Source organism: Pseudopodoces humilis, chromosome 3 (genome assembly GCF_049639895.1).
Source record: "Pseudopodoces humilis isolate 2021_Gansu_Grassland_sample_001 chromosome 3, ASM4963989v1, whole genome shotgun sequence".
Classification (NCBI taxonomy): Eukaryota; Metazoa; Chordata; class Aves; order Passeriformes; family Paridae; genus Pseudopodoces; species Pseudopodoces humilis.
In genome coordinates this window covers 107395571-107418632 of record NC_142202.1, presented here as the reverse complement: position 1 = coordinate 107418632, position 23062 = coordinate 107395571, and the positions used below count along the sequence as shown (strand labels likewise).

The 23062-nt window shown below is 41.7% G+C and overlaps 1 protein-coding gene across 2 annotated transcripts in view; it reads right to left on the bottom strand.

The window, feature by feature from the left end:
* The window catches only part of EVA1A (eva-1 homolog A, regulator of programmed cell death), a 201603-nt gene that overhangs the window by 137424 nt on the left and 41117 nt on the right, over window positions 1–23062 (bottom strand). For both annotated transcript variants that reach the window (XM_005521823.3, XM_014251410.2), the window contains exon 2: window positions 7518–7732. In XM_005521823.3, coding sequence (XP_005521880.2) covers window positions 7518–7732 — 215 coding nt within the window. The remainder of the gene's footprint in view (window positions 1–7517; window positions 7733–23062) is intronic.

Sequence of the window (23062 nt, the reverse complement as noted above, 5' to 3'; positions counted from 1 at the left end):
AACATTTTTCCTGAAAATCTAAAACAAAAATCATTAAGATTTCTGATTTCCTGTACAATGTTTGAGTAATGTCTTATGCATAATGAAATATATCTATAAAGAGTAAAATAAAAAAATCTGTTCAATCCTCAGTAAAATACATCAAGAAAAAATGCAAAGAATATTAGCTGTAGTTGATGGTGCATTGTCTTGACTAAAACTAAAAAAAAATGTCGTTACACCAGTTTTAATGTTAACTTAAAAACCTGCACATATAATTTTTACCTATCCTTACATGCACAGAAATTTTCTTTCCCACTGCTTTCATCAGTATGTGCTACGTACCAGCACCTTCTTAAACACTGTGCAGGACATTTGTGACCAGATGATCCCCCAAAGGTACAGTTCCCTGCAGGTCCAGGGGGTTCTGGCATTTAAAAGAAGCCAAGACCTTGGCTTGCTGGCCTTACTCTCAAAAATCATACATCTAGGCAGTATCAGAGCTCTGGTAGATGTCAGATGTTTTTTCTGAAGTATTTGCAGATGATCAGCTAGACTGACACCAGGAAACCTGGGAGTTCACTTGGTATGTCTTGAGCTTGGTATGTCTTGAGGGAATGTCTTGAGCTCACATGGTTTTTTGTTCAATGGATGGAAAAATGTAGGCAGTTCATTCTATGTTTTCCTTGTTGTTCTGGTTGTCACTGTCAGCTGAAAAGGTGGGAAAACACAACCACAAAACCAACCAGAAAGAGGCCCACAAACAATCTGGACTTGCACAGGAATAGCAATAGGCCCACAGAAACATCCCTAACTGCGATGTACAATCAGTTCCTTGTGTCTCCAAGTCTGGTAGATCCCTGACTAAAGCCAAATAAAGTCACCTCAGTTTAGATTGTATTATAAAAATCACTCCAGCTGAGGAAGGTGGAGGAGGAATTCAGGAATTCCTGTCTGGCATGAAAGGGGAGGGAAGACACATTAATTGCGCTGTGCCATTTTATAATTGCGTTACAGTGGTAAATCAGGCCTGAGGGCTGACAGCCAGTGATCAGGAGGGAAGCTGCAGCTGTTTAAACCCATTCCATTGCCTGGTTCATGAATAAGAAGTTGCAAAATTTAGATGAGATAAGAGGGAAAGAAAAGTGAATTCAAGTAAAACAAACACTAATCTAACCCCTGTGAATTGTGCCCTGGATTAATCTCCCTGCGGTAACCCGGGTCTTAAAGCAAGGGCAGCCTCAAGCTCAAAATCATGTCTTTCCAGTGGCCACTGCAGATGAAACGCATTTCTTGTGCTCATTTTGTTGTGCTCATTAGCTAAGTAATTGCTTGTGCTCATTAGACAACAACCTTTTAAATGAGGAGCTGGATGTGAGCTCTGCAAGAAGGCCATCCCCAGCCATTCCCAAGGGTGCGCTCGTTTTTAGCCTGTCTCTTCAAATCACTCTTCAAGAAGTGCTTCCCCTGCACGCTTAAAATAAACCACAACTGAGCTTAACACCCAAGGCAATTAAACTTATCTCAGTTCTTGGTCCCTTGGAGCAGTTCATAGATTCAACACGCTTAGGGTGAAACTTTGGACCCATAGAAGCCAATGGTGAAACTCAAAGGAAACGAGGACTTTGCCAAGGGGCTGCTCCCTGTACAGCTTCCATCTTCAAAGGACCATAAGGATGACTCCAGGGCATGTCAGTCATGCATGAAATTACACAGAGGAGCCCTACTAAATAATTGCCAAATTGTGTGTTGCTGGGGAGGGTAACTCACAGAGCAAGTTGCATGAATGTATCACAGCCATGTGCAGTCAAATGAAGATGGACAGAGATTTGTACTAAGAACTTTATTCAAGAAGATATCAGTAATTTTAAGCATTTTTAGGTCAAATTCAGTCCAGGCATGGCCACTATGGTGGAGTTGCACCAACACTTATATTGGTTCACCTTGAGAGTTTCTGTAACGGGAAATACAACAAAAAAGGCAGCAGGAAGCCTCCCTACAGCACAGTGCATTCATAATGGCTTCATGTCATATCTCATTTGAATTTTGGTATTCTTTTATGTACCCTTGAACACTGGTAATACTTTAAAACATGCTATAAACTTAGTGCTTTCAAGTAGAAAATTTATTTACAGGTCCTGTTTCTGGACGCTGAATATCCATCTCTATTCATTCATGCAAATTACTGAAATCCATGGAGCAAGAAGATTTTCCAAGAATCAGCAACAAGGAGGCACAGTCTACATGAGGAAGTGAAATCCATGCTGATGAGGTACAGGTGACCTGCCTGTGGCTTCATCAAGCTACCTTCCCAGCCTGCTCCACTAGAAACTAGTTCAGCTTTGCCCAAATTACTGTATTCCATCTGGGCATCTCTTGGAGAAGAGATCAAAGGTCCTGAATCCTGATCTATAGCAGGTTTTGGTGCTCTCTTTTAACTATCTTTTAACTTTTTTGGTACTATCTCTTTTAACTCTCCCATGCACCTTGCAGTGCTCACAGCAGAGTCAGCAGGAGGGAACTATGCCCACGTATTTGGTGATTCACATAAACATACCAGACTGAAATAAAGAACTAAAAACTGGGCATGCATTCCCTGTCACCAGCTCTGCTATGGGAGTAATAAATGCCAGCAGGACAGTAGAGCAGACAGCAGATGTTAAAACACCAGCAGGATCCACCAGTGCTCCTCTGGCAGGGCCTTGAAAGAGTCCAGAAACAGCATTTCACAAAGAGCAGCAACATGTTCACCAAATAGAAGGACCTGATAAAAGCTGCATTACAAATATCACCTAATTAACATTACCTACATTTCCTAACAGTAGGAAACTTAATCTGTATGCAGGGTCAACTTCAAAGGAAGAGGAGGTCTAAACTGAAGAAATACAAAAGGATGCATAACCAAAAGTCACAGGATTAAAGAAAGGGAAAGCTTAAAACACAAAAGTGGAAAGAAATCCCTGGGAGCAAACCATTACACTGTCAGATAGGGTCTTAGTGGCAATGATGGAAGCCCCATGACTTGGAAAGTTTAAATTTAGAGTAAACAAAGCATTAGAAGGCTTGCACCCTGGGGAGCAGTCCTGCCTCATCAGGGAGACAGGCTGCACTGGCCACCTCTGCCTCCAGTGCCTCTTCTCCTGCAGGACATAATCCCTCTGCTCTGATGAGCTATTTCAGTCAAGCCAAAGATTTCAAAGACACAGCAATTTGGAGATTGTCTGTGACCTCTGCATCCAACAGTTCTACTTGCAAATAATTAGCTGGGGGAGCCACTTGCCTGAGAGTTCTATTTCAGCCTGGGGAAAATTCATGAATGAAACAGAAATGGTTCTGTGACATTTAACAGCAACTTTGGCAGTGCAGGAACCTCTTCTGGACCCTGAGCTCACTGCTCACCATCCTCTGCAAAGTAATTAATATGGTCTGAAAAAGAGTTGTCCACACTGCTCTTTAGTTCATGGACCTTTTTGAGACTGAAACCTTCCTTGTTCAAACTGCCTAGAAACTGTGGAGTTCTAATATGCAATATAACAGTGGGTTCTCCTCCCAGTGGTACTGATCACCATTATTCTTCCTTTCTACCAATTTCTACCACTTTCTTCCTTCTTTCCCCCTGACCATCATCATCTTATAGGTGTTCAGAGTCATGAGAAAGGGCCCTTTCTCATTTCTGGTGAGGCCACTTAGGGCTGTGACATCAGTGGGACCATCTGGTGACTGGACATGTCAGGAGCCATTGTCCTTGGCCTGCCAAGAAAACTGGAGCAGTTGGAAATGTTTCCTTCTACTTGATATTTTACTTTTAATCCAGAATAAATGAGGAAAACAAAATCCACTTTGGAAAGAGCAACACCAGCCCTCACTTTTTGCAATCAACAGCTGGCCTGTGCTTTTGTGAAATTTCTGGAAAGTTTATCTCATCTTTCCGTCAGTGAAGGGGTCAGCTCCCTTTTGCTTTTTTTTTTTTTTTTTTCTTTTGTTTGTTTGTTTGTTTCACAGAAACTTCCTGGTGGGTGAAAATAAAAAAAAAAGGAGAGGAACTGTTCAGGGAGTCTTGTGGTCAGCATCCAAGCAATCTGCTCCCTTTTCTAGGGCTGCTGGAGGGGAGATGGTGGCAGCAGAGGTGTCCTGTCTCTCACCCAAAGGACAAAAGGAAATACCACATCAGCAGCACTTGTGATTCTTGTCACCAAGCACTGGTTGTCCTGGAGAGTGTTGAAAGAGACCCAGGGCACAGGCCATGCACAGGCCCTCCCCAGATCAGCTAATCTTTCTAAGGAGAGTCAGGATTCAGCTCCAGAGCACCATCTAAACACAGCTCATCTTGGGGAAACAAGTTATACAGTAAAATATTGCCCTTGAAAGAGAATCTATCTGCTGATTTCAGTACCTGTTCATATGAAGGGAGAAGTTAGCCCTTAGTGTCTTTGATAAATTTCAGGGGGAAGAAGCACAATAAATTAAGTGGCTCTCCAGGGCTTTCTGTTTTCCTTACAAATAAGCTGTGGTTTTATTTTCTGCCAATTTATCAAAATAAGAAAATTGCAGGTAACCAGCTGTAAAGTGTAATGTAGTTTTCTGGTTATAAACAATCATTTTGGCCAATCATTAGACATTCTTCTATACAGTCCTAGAGTGGTTCACTGCTGAAAACAAGTGGCATCAGAAACACTGACTCAGAATTCAGCCTTCCAGTACATAAAGGGAGCTTACAAGAAGGGTGTACAAGTCATACAACAAGGGGGAAAGTCCTTGAGGTGAAGAAGGGTAAGTTTAGATTAGATATTAGGAAGAAGTTTTTAACTCAGAGTGTGGCAAGGCACTGGAACAGACTGCCCAGTCCTGGCTGTCACATCCCTGGAAGTGCTCAAGGCCAGGTTGGATGAGGCTTTGGGCAACCTGATCTAGTGGACGATGTCCCTGCCCATGGCAGGGGGTTGGAACAAGATGTTCTTTAAGGTCTCTTCCTACCCAAACCATTCTATGAATCTGTGATGATTCCACGAATGTCCAAATTCTTTGTGCTTTTGGAAAGCTCCCATTGAATCTGACATTACAGTGTTAGAATAATAGAAAAGTCTAGTCTGGGGTCACTGGGTCACTGCCTCAATGCCTCATACATACTCTCCCAGGTGGTCTGTATTTCATTTCAAACAAAAACAAGTGACTAAAGCAAGGAATCCTAGAAGCCAATCACATAAAGCTGAATTAGTAGTGGTTGTCTCAGTGTAATCAACTCTTTCTTTTACCTTTTTAACATAGAAACAATGTTTTAATTGGACATTTACAGTGGAGACAGATTCTAAATGGGAGTTTACAATCACAGCTAGTGTTTGCAGGCAACAGAGTTAATAAATGCACTTCACACTCCCTCCAGGCCACTCTCCAGAGAAGCAGCAAATTTATACAGTCATGGGTTTGATTAGACACAGTGATTTTATATGCTTGGTTTTGAAGGGTTTGGTTTGGCTGACTTTTTCAATTACTGACAACCAGAATACACACACAATTGGTCCTGCCTGTAGCAGCCATATATCTGAGTTGCAAAACCACAAAAATACACACAATTTCCTTGTCTACAGCTTTCCAATTTTCCTACACACATGCATTTCCTACCAGCCAGCTGCAGGCAGCTTGCCATTCAGCTTGTGGAGTTCCTGGCTTACCTCTCAGAGAGGCCTCACCCTTTCCAGAGCTGAGAGAGAAGATGAGATTCATCTCTGGCAGTCGGGCTCATCCTGCGCTGGGCAACCACAACGCATGGAGGGATCAAAGCCACATCTGGGGGCACCAAAGAGGCTGTGATTCTCCTCCGAAAAGACTCAGGAAGTTGCCAAAGGTGTCCCAAGAAATTTGTGGCAAAGAGGGAATGTCAGCTTCTTTCCCAGCACGTCTGCATCCCCAAAAATGGGTTAGTAATAGTGTTTTGGTCTTAGTCATGTAACAAATTTATTGCACGAGGGATCTGCTGCAGGATATCCTGTATCTACCTACAGGGAACACAATTCTCACTCTGATAAACAGCGATTGGGAATTACAAGCCACCTAAGTACTGAAGGCAAAGCTAATACTTTAGGAACAGGTCTGAGGACATAAAAAGCTAAGAGAGGCAGGTAAGGATTTCTTTTCAATCTACACATAAAACCATGAAATGGAAAGCCTAGGGTCATATCTTCCTTCTATTCAATTTCTTCTAGATGCCTTAAGTATGCCAACTCACCCACAAGGGTTGGGGCGATGCTTGTAGCTATCAATCACCTTGGTAAATGAAAGGTTGCAAGTAAATTTTTCAGTAAATCAATAAAAGAAGGGTAGTCTCTGCCAAAGCTTTCTCTCCATGTTCTCCCACCCTAAACAACACAACTATCTCTCATCTGTTTCGTTAAGAACTTTTGTTATCATATCTGGAAAAACTTTCCTCTCATATTACAGCTCAGTCCTTTGCTGTGCAGTGGAAGTGTCATGAGGGCAACTTCAAATCTGTCAGCATAAGGGTTACACTACAGCCAAACACCAACCTTGAGCAAATTCTTGAGAACTTACACTGGCATTTGGAAGCCAAAGCACTCATATCAACTCTTTAAAAAATGCTGTAAATGTCTCTTAAAAACCCTGGATGGGAGAGCGAGAAGTGATGTGGAAAACTCTAGCCTTTAGCCAAATTATAAAAGAAATTACTCACTAACCCTGTAGGTTCATTAATCTAGTCTGCTATAAATTTTTATTATGAGTTATTATTGATTCTAAGCCATAAACACACTGGATGACTGTGAGCTTTGCCCAAAAGTTTTCACAGTCCCAAATTCAGCACTTGGAAAAAATTGTGCCTGCTTCAACACCCAGGAGCAGACTCTATTCATCTCAACAACATCAGCCAACTCATATTTCTAATTTTAGTTGTTCCTACTGATGGTTGAGTAACTTTGGCACCTTCCAAATAATCCTTTGATTTTCTGACGTCACATGTGCTCTTGGGACAATACACAGAGACAACTTTCCCTACACAAGTGGTCAGAGCCGATTAACTACTGGGGGATGTTCCGAGTTTAAGTGATGTATGACCACTTACAGTGGCCTAAGAGCCAAATGAGTCACAAGAATTAAAGCCAAGGATTCTCTCTGGGTTTCAAGTTACCAAAGTAAAAGCCTCTTGAAATAGTATCTAAAGCAAAAAGAATGCTACAGCAATTTCTGAATGTGTTGAAAAAGCTAATAATTGGGAAGGAAAACTATAAAAATAATACTCTTCAAACCCAGTCAAACATAATGCAGTCCTGAAGTGTAATTCTCCTTCAACCACATTCCTGAACTGTAACTGACTAAAGCTGCAGGAAAACTTGGAAATTCACCATCAAAATCTAATTCAGTCCTGTCTAAACTACAAGGATGAATCCTCCACTGGGCTGTGTGAGATGTCAGAGTTCCTGTGCTGGGTAGCCCTTCTTAAGACAGGTCTGTGCAGCACCAACACTGAGAGCTGCTGCCTGGCCAAGGAAAGGTGAAGTTCAAAATTAAGAAATGCATTTCAACAATACCTGAAGAGAAGTGCCAACTGAACAGGCAACATCTTCTTTAATTAAAGTTGCATAGGAGTGGGGATAGCGAGAAGGACACAGCTGATGACTTGGTACAATTCGTCCATAGAAAGAAGACTGGATGCTGATGGTGGTTCTGTGGGGACATCTCAGGGACACATATTCTCCATCACACGCATGGTCAGTGTAATTCTTTAGTACCTGTGATATGTAACCTGCAAAAACCACAACAAAAATCATCCTTAGTGAAAAGTAGTTAACATTTAGGTGATTTGCAGCAGTGAAGCCAACAAATACAAAATAACAGGCAATGAGGGATGCAGACATTATTACTCATCTCACAAAGGTGCAAAGGAGAGACATGATGACAGGGAGATTAGGGACACTTGGTGATTTGACCTTCAGCCGTGTTTCATATACTTAGTGGAATCAACATTTGAGTGCTCTAAATTCTTAGCCAAATCATACAACTTATTTACATCAGCATATCTGTCAAGTTTACAGGAAAAGCAGCTGAGCCAGACTAATCATTTAGACTCAATCTGGATGCCACATGCAATTTTTGGCCCCCAATACAAGACAGATTTCAATAAACTGGAGTGAATACTGAAAGTCACCAAAAAGTCTCAAAGCTGGAGCACTTTACCTGTAAGAAGTGGCTTATTAAGCCTGGAGAAGAGACATTTTTGAGGGAAATAACACAGCAGCCTGCCAGTATCTACTATGAGGTTAACAAAAAGATGGAGCCAGGCTCTTCACGGCAGGAGAATGAGAAATAACAGGCACAATAAGAAACAAGAGGGTTTTAGACCAGATATATGAAGCAACGCCTTCAGAGAGCAGTCAAGCAGTGGAGCAGCTTGCCCAGAGAAGTTGTGTGGTCTACATTATTGGAAGTTTTCAGGACATTACTGGATAAATCCCTGAGGCCCCTGGTCTGACATTCTAGAGCAGTAGGTTAGATTAGAGATCAGAAATCCCTTCCAACCTCACTTTTCCTGTAAACTAATCATCATGGGCAAAAAGGCCCAAACGCAGAGTCACTAAGGGGAAAGCTGGGGTACAATTGTTTGCATGAGGTCCTATTCCTTCTTGGCACACCAATCACCTCTTTGATCTCCTTTCACATTATACCATTTTAATTCTTCTGGCTGCACCTTCTCTTCTAGGCCTTTGACACTTCCTCAGAGCTTTGCTTTCTCTCTAATTCTGCACAGTCACAATCTTTTTAGAAGAAAAACACTGCACCAAATCTCTCCTTGTTTCTTAGAGGATTATGTTATCCACTATAATGAAGTTGTTGACAAGAATAAAGCAGGGGGACAAAGTCCCGTTAAAATTACCCTGAGTCAAAAGGGCTGATTACAGCCAGGTTGCCATGGGAACTCCCAAACAATCCTGACTTTGCCACACTCAGGGAAGCCTCCCTGTTGCTGATACAGAGACATCCATACAGGGAACTCTACAGCACATCCCATGTCAGTGTCAACCAAGGTTCCATTCAACCCCACAGCTCTCCTCTCTGCACTGGGTTTGAAAGTCCCCTTCCCACCAACACAAACCCCAAGCAGCCACCCCACAATGTCTGTCCCTATCTTCCTCTGTGGAGGAAGACAGAGAGGGCATGGTGGGATGGCTGCTGCTATACTCTTAAGAGATAGAATAGAGAAAAAAGACAAAGCATTTAAAATAAACAATCCCTGGACAAACTCCTAAAAGGGAACTTGTTTTTCAGAAATTATGACTATTCTCTCGGTGACCCATAATCACAGAATGACTTAGGTTGCTACCTTTGCAAGTCATCTAGTCCAGCCTTCTGTTCAAAGCAGGGCCAACTTAGTCCAGCTTTCTCAGTTCTGAGCATCCCCAAGGTGGAGCCTCCACAACCTCTCTGAGCACCCTGTGCTAAAGCTGAACTGTCACAGTGAAGCCTTTCCGAGAGAAGACATTTTGTCTATGCCTTTAGGTACCTTAAAACGGTAATTAGATCCCACTTTCCTAATTTTTTACTTCTAGATGACCCATACCCAGACCTTTTACTGGGAATAGCTCTTTTTCCATGCCAGCACCAAAACCTAGCTCAGGAGTGCTGTGAAAGACCACCAGTCTCAACAAATTTCAAGGTGTGCAAAATAACTACAATTACTGTTCTTAGAGAAAACCAACACACAGTAATTTAGCTTCACCATTCAAGCTGCCACTGTGGGGGCTGGATTCTCTGATTTCTCTGAATTTTAGCCTGTAGTTCTTACTTAACAGTTCTGTTGCTGCAGTGCCTCGAGGTGTGTGCCAAATAAATATCTGGTCAAATCAGCATATTAATTTCCAAGTCCCCAGGGCAGCATTTGCTCATAAGAAAAAGCTGAGCCCCAGTAATCAGAGTGAGTGACAGGGCTGCATCAGATCAGGAAAAAGCATTATTTAATTTGGTGCCTTTATCTCACTTGTTCAAGGAAGCACTCTGGGACAAAATGAACTACTGGGGTGGACCTCCTTTCCCTGTCAGTAGAATACATGCCCTGGGGGTGCTGCACACCCAGTCCTGGAATTAGTTCAGCTCACTCCCTCAAAAGTAAGGCAACTACACTATGCAGGATAGCCATCAGGGCAAGCAAACCACAAACGGAATCAGGATACAACACAAAATACTGAAATGCACTTTCCACGCTGTTACTGCAGTGCATTAGGACTTTTCCCTGAGGCTGCCCTATTAAGGAGACAGAGAAATACAACCAAACTGCAGTCAAGACTCTATTGTCTCCTCTGAATATTCAGCTACTCTGTCAGAACAGCCTCCTACAGCATGCCTTTCATGTTGCCAGCTCAGGATCAGGGAAGCCTTCAGCCCCTGCAATTAGTGCAGATCACTTGTTGAAACAGCTCCCTCCTCTCATCTTCCATCAGCAATCTCAAAATAACTTGAGTTCGCTCAAGCTCAAGATATTGAAGGGATTGAATGCTTTGATGGTGACTGACTCATAATAAAGAAAGCACAATGTCTGAAACATCTGGCACTGACTACTGTCAGAGAGAAGATACTGGATTAGGCATGGGCATGGTCACAGAGGAGGTGATGTTCTTCAAAGTGCAAAAGGAAGTGGCTGTAGAGAATTATAGTTGTGATGGTTTTTTTCTCCTCCTCCTTAGTGTGGCAGATTTGGACTATTTCATTGGTAGTTCTTTTGAAAGTGTTGGCATTTCATTACCCATTGATTCATGGTTCAGTAACCCAAAATCTAAATTATTTTCAGGACGTTTGTTGAATTTTTGGTAATAAATCTCCACATAACCTTTTATACTTTACATGCGGTACCATGGAGGGAACTACTGGGACTCTCTTTGCTGAATGAAATGCTTAAACATTCCACCCATGGCAGGTGTTTGAGGACTTTAATGGCACTTCTATATCACGATAAGACAATGTTAGAGCAGATGGTAATTTGAGCTTTTCTTTAAAAACATGTATTTCAATTGAAAACATGTTAAAAGCAACAAAGAAATCTAAAGAATTAAGCCCATCAAAACTTTTTGAAATGCTTCATGTTTTGAAAACCTGGGATAACAAAAGCAATCTTAAAATGTTTTGGGGTTAGCACTTCTCTTTCCTTAAGGATTGTGTCAAGGATGTGGAATCTTTGATGGTGGGCTTTCATACTCCCAAATTAAATCAATGTGTAGAACTCCAGAGTTAAGCGTCTCCTCAATTCAAAAAAACAGTGTCATCACCAAAGCAAGGATTAATACTCTAGAGACAGAATAAATAACCAAAAGAAATGCATCACAAATACGATAGATCATTTTTCCCTCAAAAAAGGAAATTTTCCCTTCAAGCACTACTTGCAATTTATTTTTCCAAAGTGTGGGGTTTGCCTGCTATCAGTCATCAGCAATTATTCTACACTAGTCACCAGACACAATGCTTAATGCTGACTGTAACTTTATCCCTCCCAGCAATGTCAGCTCCCAAGAATCATTTGAACCACTGCCTCTCCAGGAAACTGTTGATCAGTTCCCATCCAACAGTCAGTTCTAAATCCTAACACATATGGAGGAAAGAGAAACATAACAGCTTCATACAGAGCATCACCATTTTACAGGAACTTTAAATCTAAATGTCCTCCTTTATTACTCTCATGGAGCTACAGCCCTTCCTTTTTGAAACCAAAGCAGCTGATGGAGAAGTTCACAAAAGCACAGATGGCATAAGAGCTTCCACCCCATCCAGAAGTAGGAAAATACAGCCTCCAGAACATAAAGGGGCTTTACAACAAGTCCAGACAGGGGCATTTCACGGGGCAACAAAGTGATAGGACAAGATAGAATGGCTTTAAACTAGAAAAGTCTCCTCTTAGAAAGAAATTCTTTACTGTGAGGGTGGTGAGGCCCTGGCACAGGTTGCCCAGAGAAGCTGCCCCATCCCTGGAAGTGTCCAAGCCCAGGCTGGACAGAGCTTGGAGCAACCTGGGATAGTGGAAGGTGTTCCTGCCCATGGCAGGGGATTGGAATGAGATGGTCTTAAAGATTCCTTCCAACCCAAACTGTTCTATGATCCCGTGAGTCCTGGAGTCTGTGACTATTCTATGATAACAGTAGAGCACACATTCATTCCTATATCCCATTTAACCATGGCTGTCTAAAACCAGCAATTTTTCTTCTCCTGCTTCCACTAAAACCAGTTCTAGTTTTGCTTGACAAGGCACACAGCAATGCACCAGCTAGCCAATCCTCTGAACAGAGATTTTATCTTTCACCAGGGAGCATCTCTGTAGGAATGTGCTGGAAGAATAGAGACAATCACAATAGAACTAACTCTTTTAACAGTTTGGATGTGATCCAAAACTTCTAATAAATTACAAGAAAACTCAAAGGATTCTAATGGTTAATGAACTACTACATATAATTAAAGCCAGAGCTTCATAAACATCTGCATGGAGCTATATCCAAGCTATTGTAATGTCTTCTTAAAATATCCTATTTTGAGCTCTTGTGGTTACAAATACAGGAGTACATACACATCATAGAGACAAATCAACTTCATAAAAAAAAAGACTTTATACTTAGAAATAAGTGATTTTCCAATATCTGAAACACATGGAGTCACTGCAATTAACTGCTAGTGAATTAAGTATTCCCTTGTTGCTGGTTGACACAGATTCTTTTATCTTTAATCCTCTTATTTTCCAAATCCATATTGTTTTTTCAGTATCTGCTGCCATTTTCTTCTAATTTCCTCACCTTCCTTGCAGACCTTATACAAACACTGAATGTGAAACAGAACTTTTTTCCAGGAGATACCTTAATCAAATACTTTTCTGGAGTTCAGACAACCCCTAAACCACACTGATTTTCAGGTAGGCTGTGGACTGGAGAATTTCAGTGTTTTCTTTATGGGCAGAGCACTGATACTCATAGCATCTCACAGAAACAGGGCAGAGCCAGTGGAGTCGAGTGACAGCCACGAGGATGAGCCAAGAGGGCTGAAAGGTGACCCCAGGCAAGGCTCGAAGCCAGCGCAGGGAACTCAATGAATGCATTTCATACCGGGCATTACTGATAATCCTGTGTTTGTAGCAGTAAAAGCAGCTCTCTCAAATCACAGAGCAACCCAGTACAGACAAGTGTGGTTTGTTTTGCTTTGTTATTAATGCTGGAGATTGAAATGTGCTATTACAATCCTTCTACAGAGAGATTTGCTTTCAGTTCAGCTACTCCCCAAGCTCTTCACCTTTCAGACACCATAAAGCTCTGAACAAACCTGAACATCTTGTAAGCACATTTAGGAAAATATTTTTATTTTAAGTCAACAGTTCCCTGCCCACTATCTGATCTTCTGAACCTCAACTACAGCTCCAAACAGCATCCAGTGTTAACTCAGAAAAATGGTTTTGAATGAAGAGGGAATTTAGAACTGCAGCTGAGTGCCAGCATTTCAAGGCTAAACAAGGTAAGGTTTTGTAAATGCTGATCAGTATTTCATAGGTCTCCCAGGTTTGTGTAGGGATGAGAAGGTACTGGAAATTAGATTGGTGAGGGCTAAGGGTGACAGGAATAGAAACACTGTCATTTTCAATTCTGCAAGCTTGAATATTATACAGATAGTACTGAGGATTATTGTTAATTATTCCCTTAAATTCCCTAACTATAAACTCGTACAAAATTTAATAAAACTCTACAGCTTTTCCACAGACAGTTGGAATTACTTTGGAGAATTAGAAAAACAACTCTAACTGCAAGTATTTTTGGTCTAGAACTTCAAACAATTGGTTGAAAACTTCAATACAAAAAATCTTTTTTACTGTTTGAATATCATCTTAGATGATTTTCTTTGACTGTCTCATAAGTCCATAGTTTCTTGAGAGCTCACTTTTTTAAAAAAAAAAGTTTTAAAAGCCTTTACAGCTATGAAGATTTACTTTTTCTGATAGTCCACATTTTGAAAAGACAAATGGACAGAGTCTAAAAATTTAATTTTTTTTTTTTTTTTTTCAATACTTGAATCAGGGAATATTTGTCCAGGAAGGGCCTCCTGCAGGTCACCCAGCCCAAGCTGCTGCTTGGAGTAGGGTCAATATCAAAGTGAAATCAAGCTGCTCAGCACCTTGTTCTGAGGAAAGGCTGCCAGCAATAGAGATTCCCCAGCCTCTGAGACACCTCTGCCAGGGCTTCACCACCCTTGTCATTCAAATATTTTTCAATCTTTTTTTTTCAAATAAGTGCTCATCATTTCGCCTGTCACAGCTAATGTTTCTTTCTCTTCTCCACCATCCCTCCTATGCCAGGTGCTTCAGGTTCAAGTTATCCTCCTGGCCTTCCACTGGACTCCCTCCAGTTTGCACAGTGTTTCTTGTGCACCAGTATCATGACCACTGATTCAAGGTGTTTACCATCCACTTCCTTTGGATTTCAGGAATTTCTAAAAAACTTCTTGTTGGCCTAGCTGTATGGTTGCAGACGGCCACCATTTTGCAAGAAAATTGACAGTAGAGAGAATTTGGTTGGAAGGAGCTGTACCAGGACTTCACCAGCTTGCAACCCTCTCTCCAGCTAGTTATTCCTCCTCCCCTGTTTCAGATCTAAGCCTCTTCCAGTGATTTGTGTGCATGTGATGTATGGAGGTGACAGCAACCATAGCTGGAGCACAGGTCAGAGTATCCATGGATGTGTCCTGCCAGCCACTGGAGTAAGAGATGACGTGCTCAGTGTGCAGGTACATCTGTGACCACTACTGACTATCAAGCTGGGCTGGCTGGCAAGCAGAATAAAAGCTTTGGGAGGCAGCCACAAGACAAATACTGCTGAGACCAGAGAGGCTTTGAGTTGTTACAGGAGGTCTAGGACAGCTATGGGAAGACCAGGAGCCAACAAAGCCCCTCTGCATGGCCCATCTGTGTGGGGTGAGTGGGGATCACAGACCCCAGTGCCACACAGACTCTCTGGGGCCAGTTTTCAGAGGATCCACATTGAATGGATGTGCATAGTTCCTACTAACAGGCTTTCATCCTGCTCAGCTGGAGAGGGGAACAGGATGAGGCCACTGGTGCTGTTTGTGTTTGTGTGGAAGCCGACTGTTTCTGCCTGTGATCCGAGTGGCCTGACCCAGCCACACTCTGTCAGGAATACCTGCTCAGCACCACAGCTGCCTGCACCTGGGGACACAGGGCTGTTCTTTCTCTGTCTCTATCAGGCTGCCAGATTTGGCAACTCCTAACCCTTCCCACTAATAATTCCATGTGTGTGTATATGTGTGTGTGTATATATAAAAAATATATTTATAGGTAGACATATACATACACATGTATTAAAAAAATCAGGCAACTTTGCAGAATATTTTACCAACCTTAAGTTGCAGGAGAACCTGAACCCTGCTACAGCTGAGGAATTCACTTTTTGTGGTACTAAATTTCTTAGGATGCTTTGTTAGAATAGTGTCATAACTTCATAAATATTAATATATTATATAAGTAATATGGTAGTGTTACAGCATTACGAATATTAATGTCTTGATTTAATTGAAAGTGAGTTGAATTGAAAAAAGGATAACTTGCAGTAGTATGTACTATGTCTCAAATACATGAAGTATATTGCACGTAGTGCAATCAAATTTGTAACATACATCTTATAGCATAACCAGCTCATCCTGGGAAGCCTTGTGGGGTTTGTTCATTACTCAGAGAATGAGAGCTGTGATTTTGAGAGAGATTTAGACTATACTTCCAACAGACCCCAAAGGTCAGTTCCATGCGCTGTGACAGGCTGGGCACTATTTCATCCCAGAGATACAGCTGCAGTAAAGCTTAAGGTCATCACTTTACAGCTGAGGGAACTACATGGGTGACACTTCCTGAGCAGCTTCAGCTGGCTCTTTCTCCTTGGCTCTCAACCAAGTCCTTTCCAAAACAGAATCATCCCACACATAAATCACAGCACTGCTCACTCTGGCCTTGCCATTGCATTCTAAGTAGCAATAAAGAACTTACACAACTGTGGCCATGCAGCTCTTCTAAATTAAGTTTCAACAGATTTATTTTATTCAAAGGACAGTCTTATCTAGGTGGTTTATATACAAAAGATTTTTAACAGCAAAACTACACTGATATAAGTAGTCTGCCATAATTATATCCATATAACACTTCATGATACCACCAATGCACCTTTCCTCATGTATAAAAATCTCACTGGTATTCGTTTGGACTTGCATTTTCACAATAAAGTCCTTTTGATCCCATCCCTTCAGGTGATAAATTCTTATGAAAAATTCAACCTTGAAAATCAGCATCATTAGAAAATCAAAATGCAAAGAGCCTAGCTAAGAAAAAAACAATCCCAAAGTTTGGTGTCTTCCTGCAGCCAGGTATAAGAGCTGAAATAGGATCTGTCCCCACACTCAGCCTCTCTTAGAAGCATCACTATGTCTTAGGGCAAGAGACTGACAACTGTTCTGCACCTTCTGGTCCAGACACTAAAATCTGTGAAATCAAATTTGTGTCATTTGGCACCTCCATCTCCATCAAATCCCTTCTTGGGCCCTCAGCTTATCAGAAGTCAATGCTGGCAAGTGTCTGACAGCAGCCTCCTGATGCACTCTTATACCCAGTCAATGCATCTTTATTTTATCCCTAGCATTTAGAAAGCCTGGAACTTACCGGTTCACCCCCTATCAAAGAAAATTCAGTCCCAAATCTCCTCTGGAAATAGGAAATATTTGGCATCTCTCATGAAAGCAGATTATGTTTATCTCTGGTAAGGTCTGTAAGAGCTTCTTCATGTCCCCACTCACCATGACCGTGAGGGACAGAGCTGCAACTTGGGAAATTTGGGAATGGTCCAATTTGACCAAAACCGAGGCTTTCACCATTGCAAACACAGAGTGCATGTTTTGTTTTTGTACCAGAACATGCAGCAAGGCAACTGGAAATCAGCCATTCTGTAACTGTGAGCCTCAGCAGAGCTACAGCAGAAGATGTGCCTAATATCAACCTTTTATGTGACAGCGAAGTATCCTGCCACCACCCAAATTAAAAGAAAACTTTTGCACAGAATATCACAGTGGGACAAAAAAAGTGGTTATTTGACCACGCAAATAACAGACAAAGACTTTATGCACACTGACCAATCCTTTAAGCAAATCAAGCACTAAGCCATAACAATCTAACAAGGGCTAAGAAACTCCAATATTGAATAAACAGGTTTCTGCCCATTCAGAAGAAATTATTCTGACAAGACTGTGAGTACAGAGCAATGGCAGATTTATTTAGACTGGGGCAAATGGCAGGAGGGAAGGCAAAAGTGCATAACCCCACGGGAGCTGCTGCTAAAGCCATCACATGCAGATGTGAGTGCTTTGCACACAGTGCCAAGAGCCAGCTCTGGGGCTCTCAGAGTGACCACACATCCCTGGAAAATGTAGATTTCAACTGGCAGGTGAAAATGTTGAACAATTCCTGTGATCCCAGAGAGCAAATCTGAAATCCTGTTACCTTGCATGAAATAATGCAGTGTGACTTCCATGTACAAATACCAACTTGGCAGGGAAGTGTTTTCCTACAGGAAAATTCTTCCAATCAGGTTGTAGTCCCCTCCACTGATTTTAAAGAGCAGTTCAGCACTACAACGATTATTTTTATTAGAATATTTTTGGCCTTGCAAACTAAAATTCAAGGCCTGTCTCATTTGGTGCTGTGCAATGATAGGTAGGGTTGGCAATCTCCACACTCAAGGAGGTCAAATCACTGGATTGCTTTCCCACCTGGCAACTTTTCCAGTGAAAAAGCAGAAAATTTGGGGGGGAAATGACAAATCACAGCCTGTGTTGGGAAGGGCAGCTACTTCTCACATACAGCATGAGCTCTGCTGAGACACTGCAGAGAGCCCACATTTGTGATTTCCCTCCAGACTACAGACCTTGCGCTTAATTCTCCCAGAGCTCACCTACCAAGACAGTCCAAAATTTAGGTAAAAGCTTGTTTCCAGCACTGGGATTTTCACTTCTCCCTTTTCCTTCTGTTTTACATCCCATATTTTATTTATTTATTCTTATTGAGGGTAGATTTGTCAAATTTAATGAAAGCAACAGCTCTGAAACAAACTTGCATCCTTTTCCCCAGGACCTGCAGTAAGAGCTGTGATGCTGCCCTCTGCATGACCTTCGCCTGTGAAGTGCATATTTCTCTTTGCTTTGGCCAGGCCTTGGCAGCTTTATGAACCCCAAGAGAGGAAAGAAAATGAGTAGAGACTGAGACAAGATAGAAAAGGCTAAATTGTGAAAGGATAAAGCAGAGTAAGGGAAAAATAAGGAAATTAAAAAGAGAAAACAAAAGAAGACACAGGTTAGAGTAGACATATAAAAAGAAAAATTGCTTTCTCATTTGTCAATTAGAAGTGTGGTCTCAGGAGCTTATCCTGACAGCAAGAATCAGCTGGAAGGATTGTGGAGACTGGGTAACTTGAAACTGGAGGAACAGAGAGCAGCCATAAAATAGTAAAAAAAAGAAAATATAAAGATTTTGAGCAAGACTATCCATGTCTTCATGTGATATATTATTTCCAAATTATACCTGCTTGCAAAAAGGAAAAAGAAAAAAAAAAATCCAGGAAAAAATGGGAGCTCAGAGAGGCTGTAAAAAGAGGTGGGGTAAAAATAAAAGAACATCAAAAAGTAGGTTTTCATAAATCTCTCCTAATATCTGATGTGCTCTATCTCTGATGACCTGGCTACAAACCTCAAGTATTGCCTTAACAGAATATGCAGTGTGTTGCATCTGCCACAACCAGGCAAAACTGCCAGATCAGCATCTGCTGTTTAAGCCATTGAGTTTAGCCAAGAGGGAATTTATTATTCACTAGCAACTAGACAACTTTAAGCCATGATAAATGTTGTCAGGATAGCAGGAACAATGATTTCACAGGTAAATTGCTCTTTTATTGTTCGATATAAACAATACTATTAATAGACAGTCATCTTGAGCATCACCAGTCCAAGCTGTAACACTGCCCAGGCAGCCTGAAGTCACCTAACCTCAAGTTACCACATGTTGCTCCTGGAAAAGACAGGAAATTAGCACTTGGGAGTAAAGGCAGGACCGTCTCTGTACCTCGGGCTGAAGATCAAGTATTAATGCAGGCGTTTCCTTTCTGCCTGCTAAACAAGCTATACCTTCCTGGTGCTCAAGTGGAAAGCTTTGAGCAATCTGGTCTAGTGGAAGTTGTCTGCGCTGATGGCAGGGGGATGGAATGAGATGGTCTTTAAGGTTCTTTTCAACCCAAACCAGTCTCTGATTCTGTGATCAAGAATGGTCACCTCTGGCTGGAAACCACAGGGCCAGATAGAGCTCCCAGTACACTTCATCTGGTATCAGTTTCACCTGCACCTCAGTTTTCCAAATATCAGCGGAGGATGATCCTACATCTATATCCATGGGAAAACCAGGAAAAAAAATTAAGGGTCTGAGAATGTGAAGTAGCAGAGGTCACAAAAAGCCTGGGGATAAAGAGATAGAAATGCAGACTGATTTTTATTCAGGACCACTCAGTAGCACTTCAGGATGTGACAAAGGGGATGAAAGGATACACAAAGAGAGGGAACTGCTTAGTCTGGAATATAAGTTAATAATAATAATAAAGACATCTGACTAGTAGAGAAGAGACAGAACAGCCCCATTCTACCACATCACCCAAATCAGCTCTATAAAGGCAATAAGAGAGAACACAAAAGGTATTTCTCCCCACCTCTCACTGAAGCCATTCCCCATATTTGCAACCTCTTTCAAGGACAGAAATAATATTTGGCTTCCTTGGCAACGAAGAACAAAGGGACAATAGAAAGCCGACAGTGGAATTTATGAAGCCGGGTACTGCACTCACCCCTTGTATGGGGACAGAAGTCGGGCAGGGCAGACAGGCCCCAGCGAAACAGCAGCTAGAAAAGCTTTTTTGGCTAAAAGCTATTTGTGCTGCTTTGACACAGAGCAGTTGTTTTGACTAATAGGTTAGAGAAAGGGATTTCTTTAGCAGAGTAACACTTTGAAGGGCTCTTTGCCTCACAGCTGTAACAGCAGCTACATCCACAGTGCACGTTTTCCTCGTACCTATTGCATTCCAGGCTGAAACACGCCACAGGCCCAAACAGCTTCAGGGGCAGCTGCTGGAAAAGTCAGTGAGGATTGTGCTCATATATGGACAGTGTTACAGCTAAAGGCTGTGATTAAACTGCAAGACTTGGGAGCATTTCTGAGTTGCTGCATCTGAGCTCATGTCCCAGCAGTATCCCAACTCCGTGCTGGATTCAGACACACCATCCCTCCCCAGAAAAGGGGATTTGGTTTTTGGTTTTTGGTTGGTTTTTTCCTCTTCATACACCTTAGATTGAAGAATAGTCCCTCCTACATTATGCTGGTTTGGGTCAGGACAGGGACCTGCACCCAGGTTTTCTGCTGTTGAGGCTAATGTTCTGTTTTCTAGCACTAAGGAACACCTCTGAAGCTGTGCATGGCATCTGCATGCCTGCAGATGACACAGAACTGGAAGGAGCAGTTGATAGACCAGATGATTGTTCCATCATTCAGAGGGAATCCTGACAGTCTGTAGAAATGAGCAAACAGGAATTTCATAATTTTTAACTAAAAGAAAATGCCAAGACTGCTCATAAGGAGAAATATCCCTGTGCACCATGTTGGAGAACAACAAGTTGAAAAGCAGCTTGGCAGAAAAGAACCAGGGTGTCCTGGCAGATGCCAAGGTGACCATGTGCCACACAGCCTCACAGCAAAGCCAGTCTTTGATAGGGACATCAGCAGCAGGTCAGAAGAGGAAAGCCTGCCCCTCAGCACTGGTGAGACCCAGCTGAGTGTTGTGTCCAGTTCTGAATTCCCCTGTGCCAAAAAGAAACTGAGACTCTGGTATGAGTCCACCAAAGGGCCACAAAGCTCAAGGGATGAAGTGTCTGTTGCATAATGAGAGGCTGAGAAATCTGGGACTGCTTAGGCTGGACAAGAGAAGGTTCAGGGGAATCTTGGCAATGTGTATAAATAACTGATGGGACAGGGAGTAAACACAGAGCCAGACTCTTCTCATTGGTACACAGTGAATAAAGAAGAAGCAATGGGAACAAAATCAAAGACAGGATATTCCATTTAAGCATGTATGTGTAACTGTGAGAGAGATCAAACTCCAGAGTGGGCTGCCCAGACATTGTGGAGTCTCCAGCCTTCCAGATATTCAAAATCCAACGAGACAGAGCCCTGAACAACTGCTGTAGGTGACCCTGCTCTAAGCAGATAGGCTGGACAAGATGATCTTAGAGGCCTTTTTAAACTAAATTATTTTATGATTCTTTGATTTTTCCAGCCTCAGTCATTCTGTGATATAATCACTTCTCAGGATGCATTGACAAGCCCCAGTCTCCTTTAAAACATCTTAGAAAAAAAAAAAAAAAAAAAAATCCAAACTTTATTCAGAGCAGAAATTCTCTTTGTCATGACCCCAGGTGCATTTCAGCATCATCTCAGCTCTGCATACACAGAGATACCTATTAATTATACTTGAATTGTCCTGCAACACAGTTCAAGGAAGCAAGAAGAGCCCCTCCCAGGTACATCTGCACAAGCAGCATCACTGACCTTTATAAAGAATGTTATCATTCAAGCAAACTGCTGCTCCAGACAATGGAAATGGCATTTGGCACTCTGACTGCTGAGTAAGCACTGTAATATCACCTTTCAGGATTTGTTTAGTCTTCACTTCTGTGTTTATTAATTAGATTTACTCTGATGCAAACATGGAGAGTGCTATAGGAACAGAGTTGTAGATAACAAAATCTGAAAAATTTGTTATGAATTTTACATAATGACTTAGTGTCCAGATGTTTCACAACCAACAGCATTCCCTTGTAGCCTGCTTGACTACTCCTTCTGAAGTTCTGTCCAAATCTCAACAAATGCCTTCCTGGCAATCTCTCAGCAAAAAGGAGAAAGATCAAGAAGGCATTCCTGTAATGTCCTATGCTAAAGCACACACTCAGCCCAGGTCTGAAGTGTCACACAGTTAAAGTTCTGACAAGTTTACTGCAGGTAGTGAAGTTTGGTCAAAAATTCCAAATAAAAGATAATGTAAGTAAAACAAAGTAACACATGATAGGATTCTTGGAACAGTAAAAGTTCTGTGAAAATGTAAAAACCAATACTCATTAATAATCAGGAAAGAAACCTAGGAATTGTTAGGAAGGAATAGAAGGCTATGCAGATATCACCATGGTGTCACTGTATAATCATTCAGTATTCACACCCAGAAGAGTGTCTGCATTACTAGATCCACCTCCCACCTCTCTCCCCACTCAGAAATCATGCAGACAACTCAGAGACAATTAAGAGAAAGGTGTTAAATTGCAGCTAACCCTCTTCTACCTGGAAGACAGGCAATTGGGAGGTGAAAGGGACCACCAGAAGGTGGAGGTGAAGAAGAGAGATGGAGGGATTAAAAGTGCTGTTTCTTTCAATTAAGATAAAAAATGTTGGTGAAACACAAGGGAGGATTTTTGCCTGCAAAGTTGAACTGTGGCACTTGTGGCCAATGCACTTCTGCAGTTCTCAAACATTCATGAAGACCAAAAACACCACAACATTCATGAATGGAAGAAAAATCCATCAAGAACCAATGAACTCCTATACAGCTCTTGATTTAAAAGTTCTTGAGCTGTGAGTCTGGTCAGACACTAGAACAGGTTGTCCAGTGTGGTTATGATGGTTCTTTGGCTCAAGCTGGTACAGCTGCTCTTGCATGATGTTTAGAGTGCATACATCTCTGCAGTGCCTACACAGAGAGCCCAGGATCTCAAATATAGAAATCTGCATGGTAGACTCAGAAGAAGTTAGGACAGAGAAGTCGCAAGCCTACTTTGCACTGAGTTTTGCTCTCAAGATACTCAAAATATCAGAAAGTAAATAATAATAATAATAATAATAATAATAATAATAATAATAATAATAATAATAATAGCAGATTAATTATCTGGAAATAAGCTGGAGCATATTTGTTAACATGTTAGTACAGAA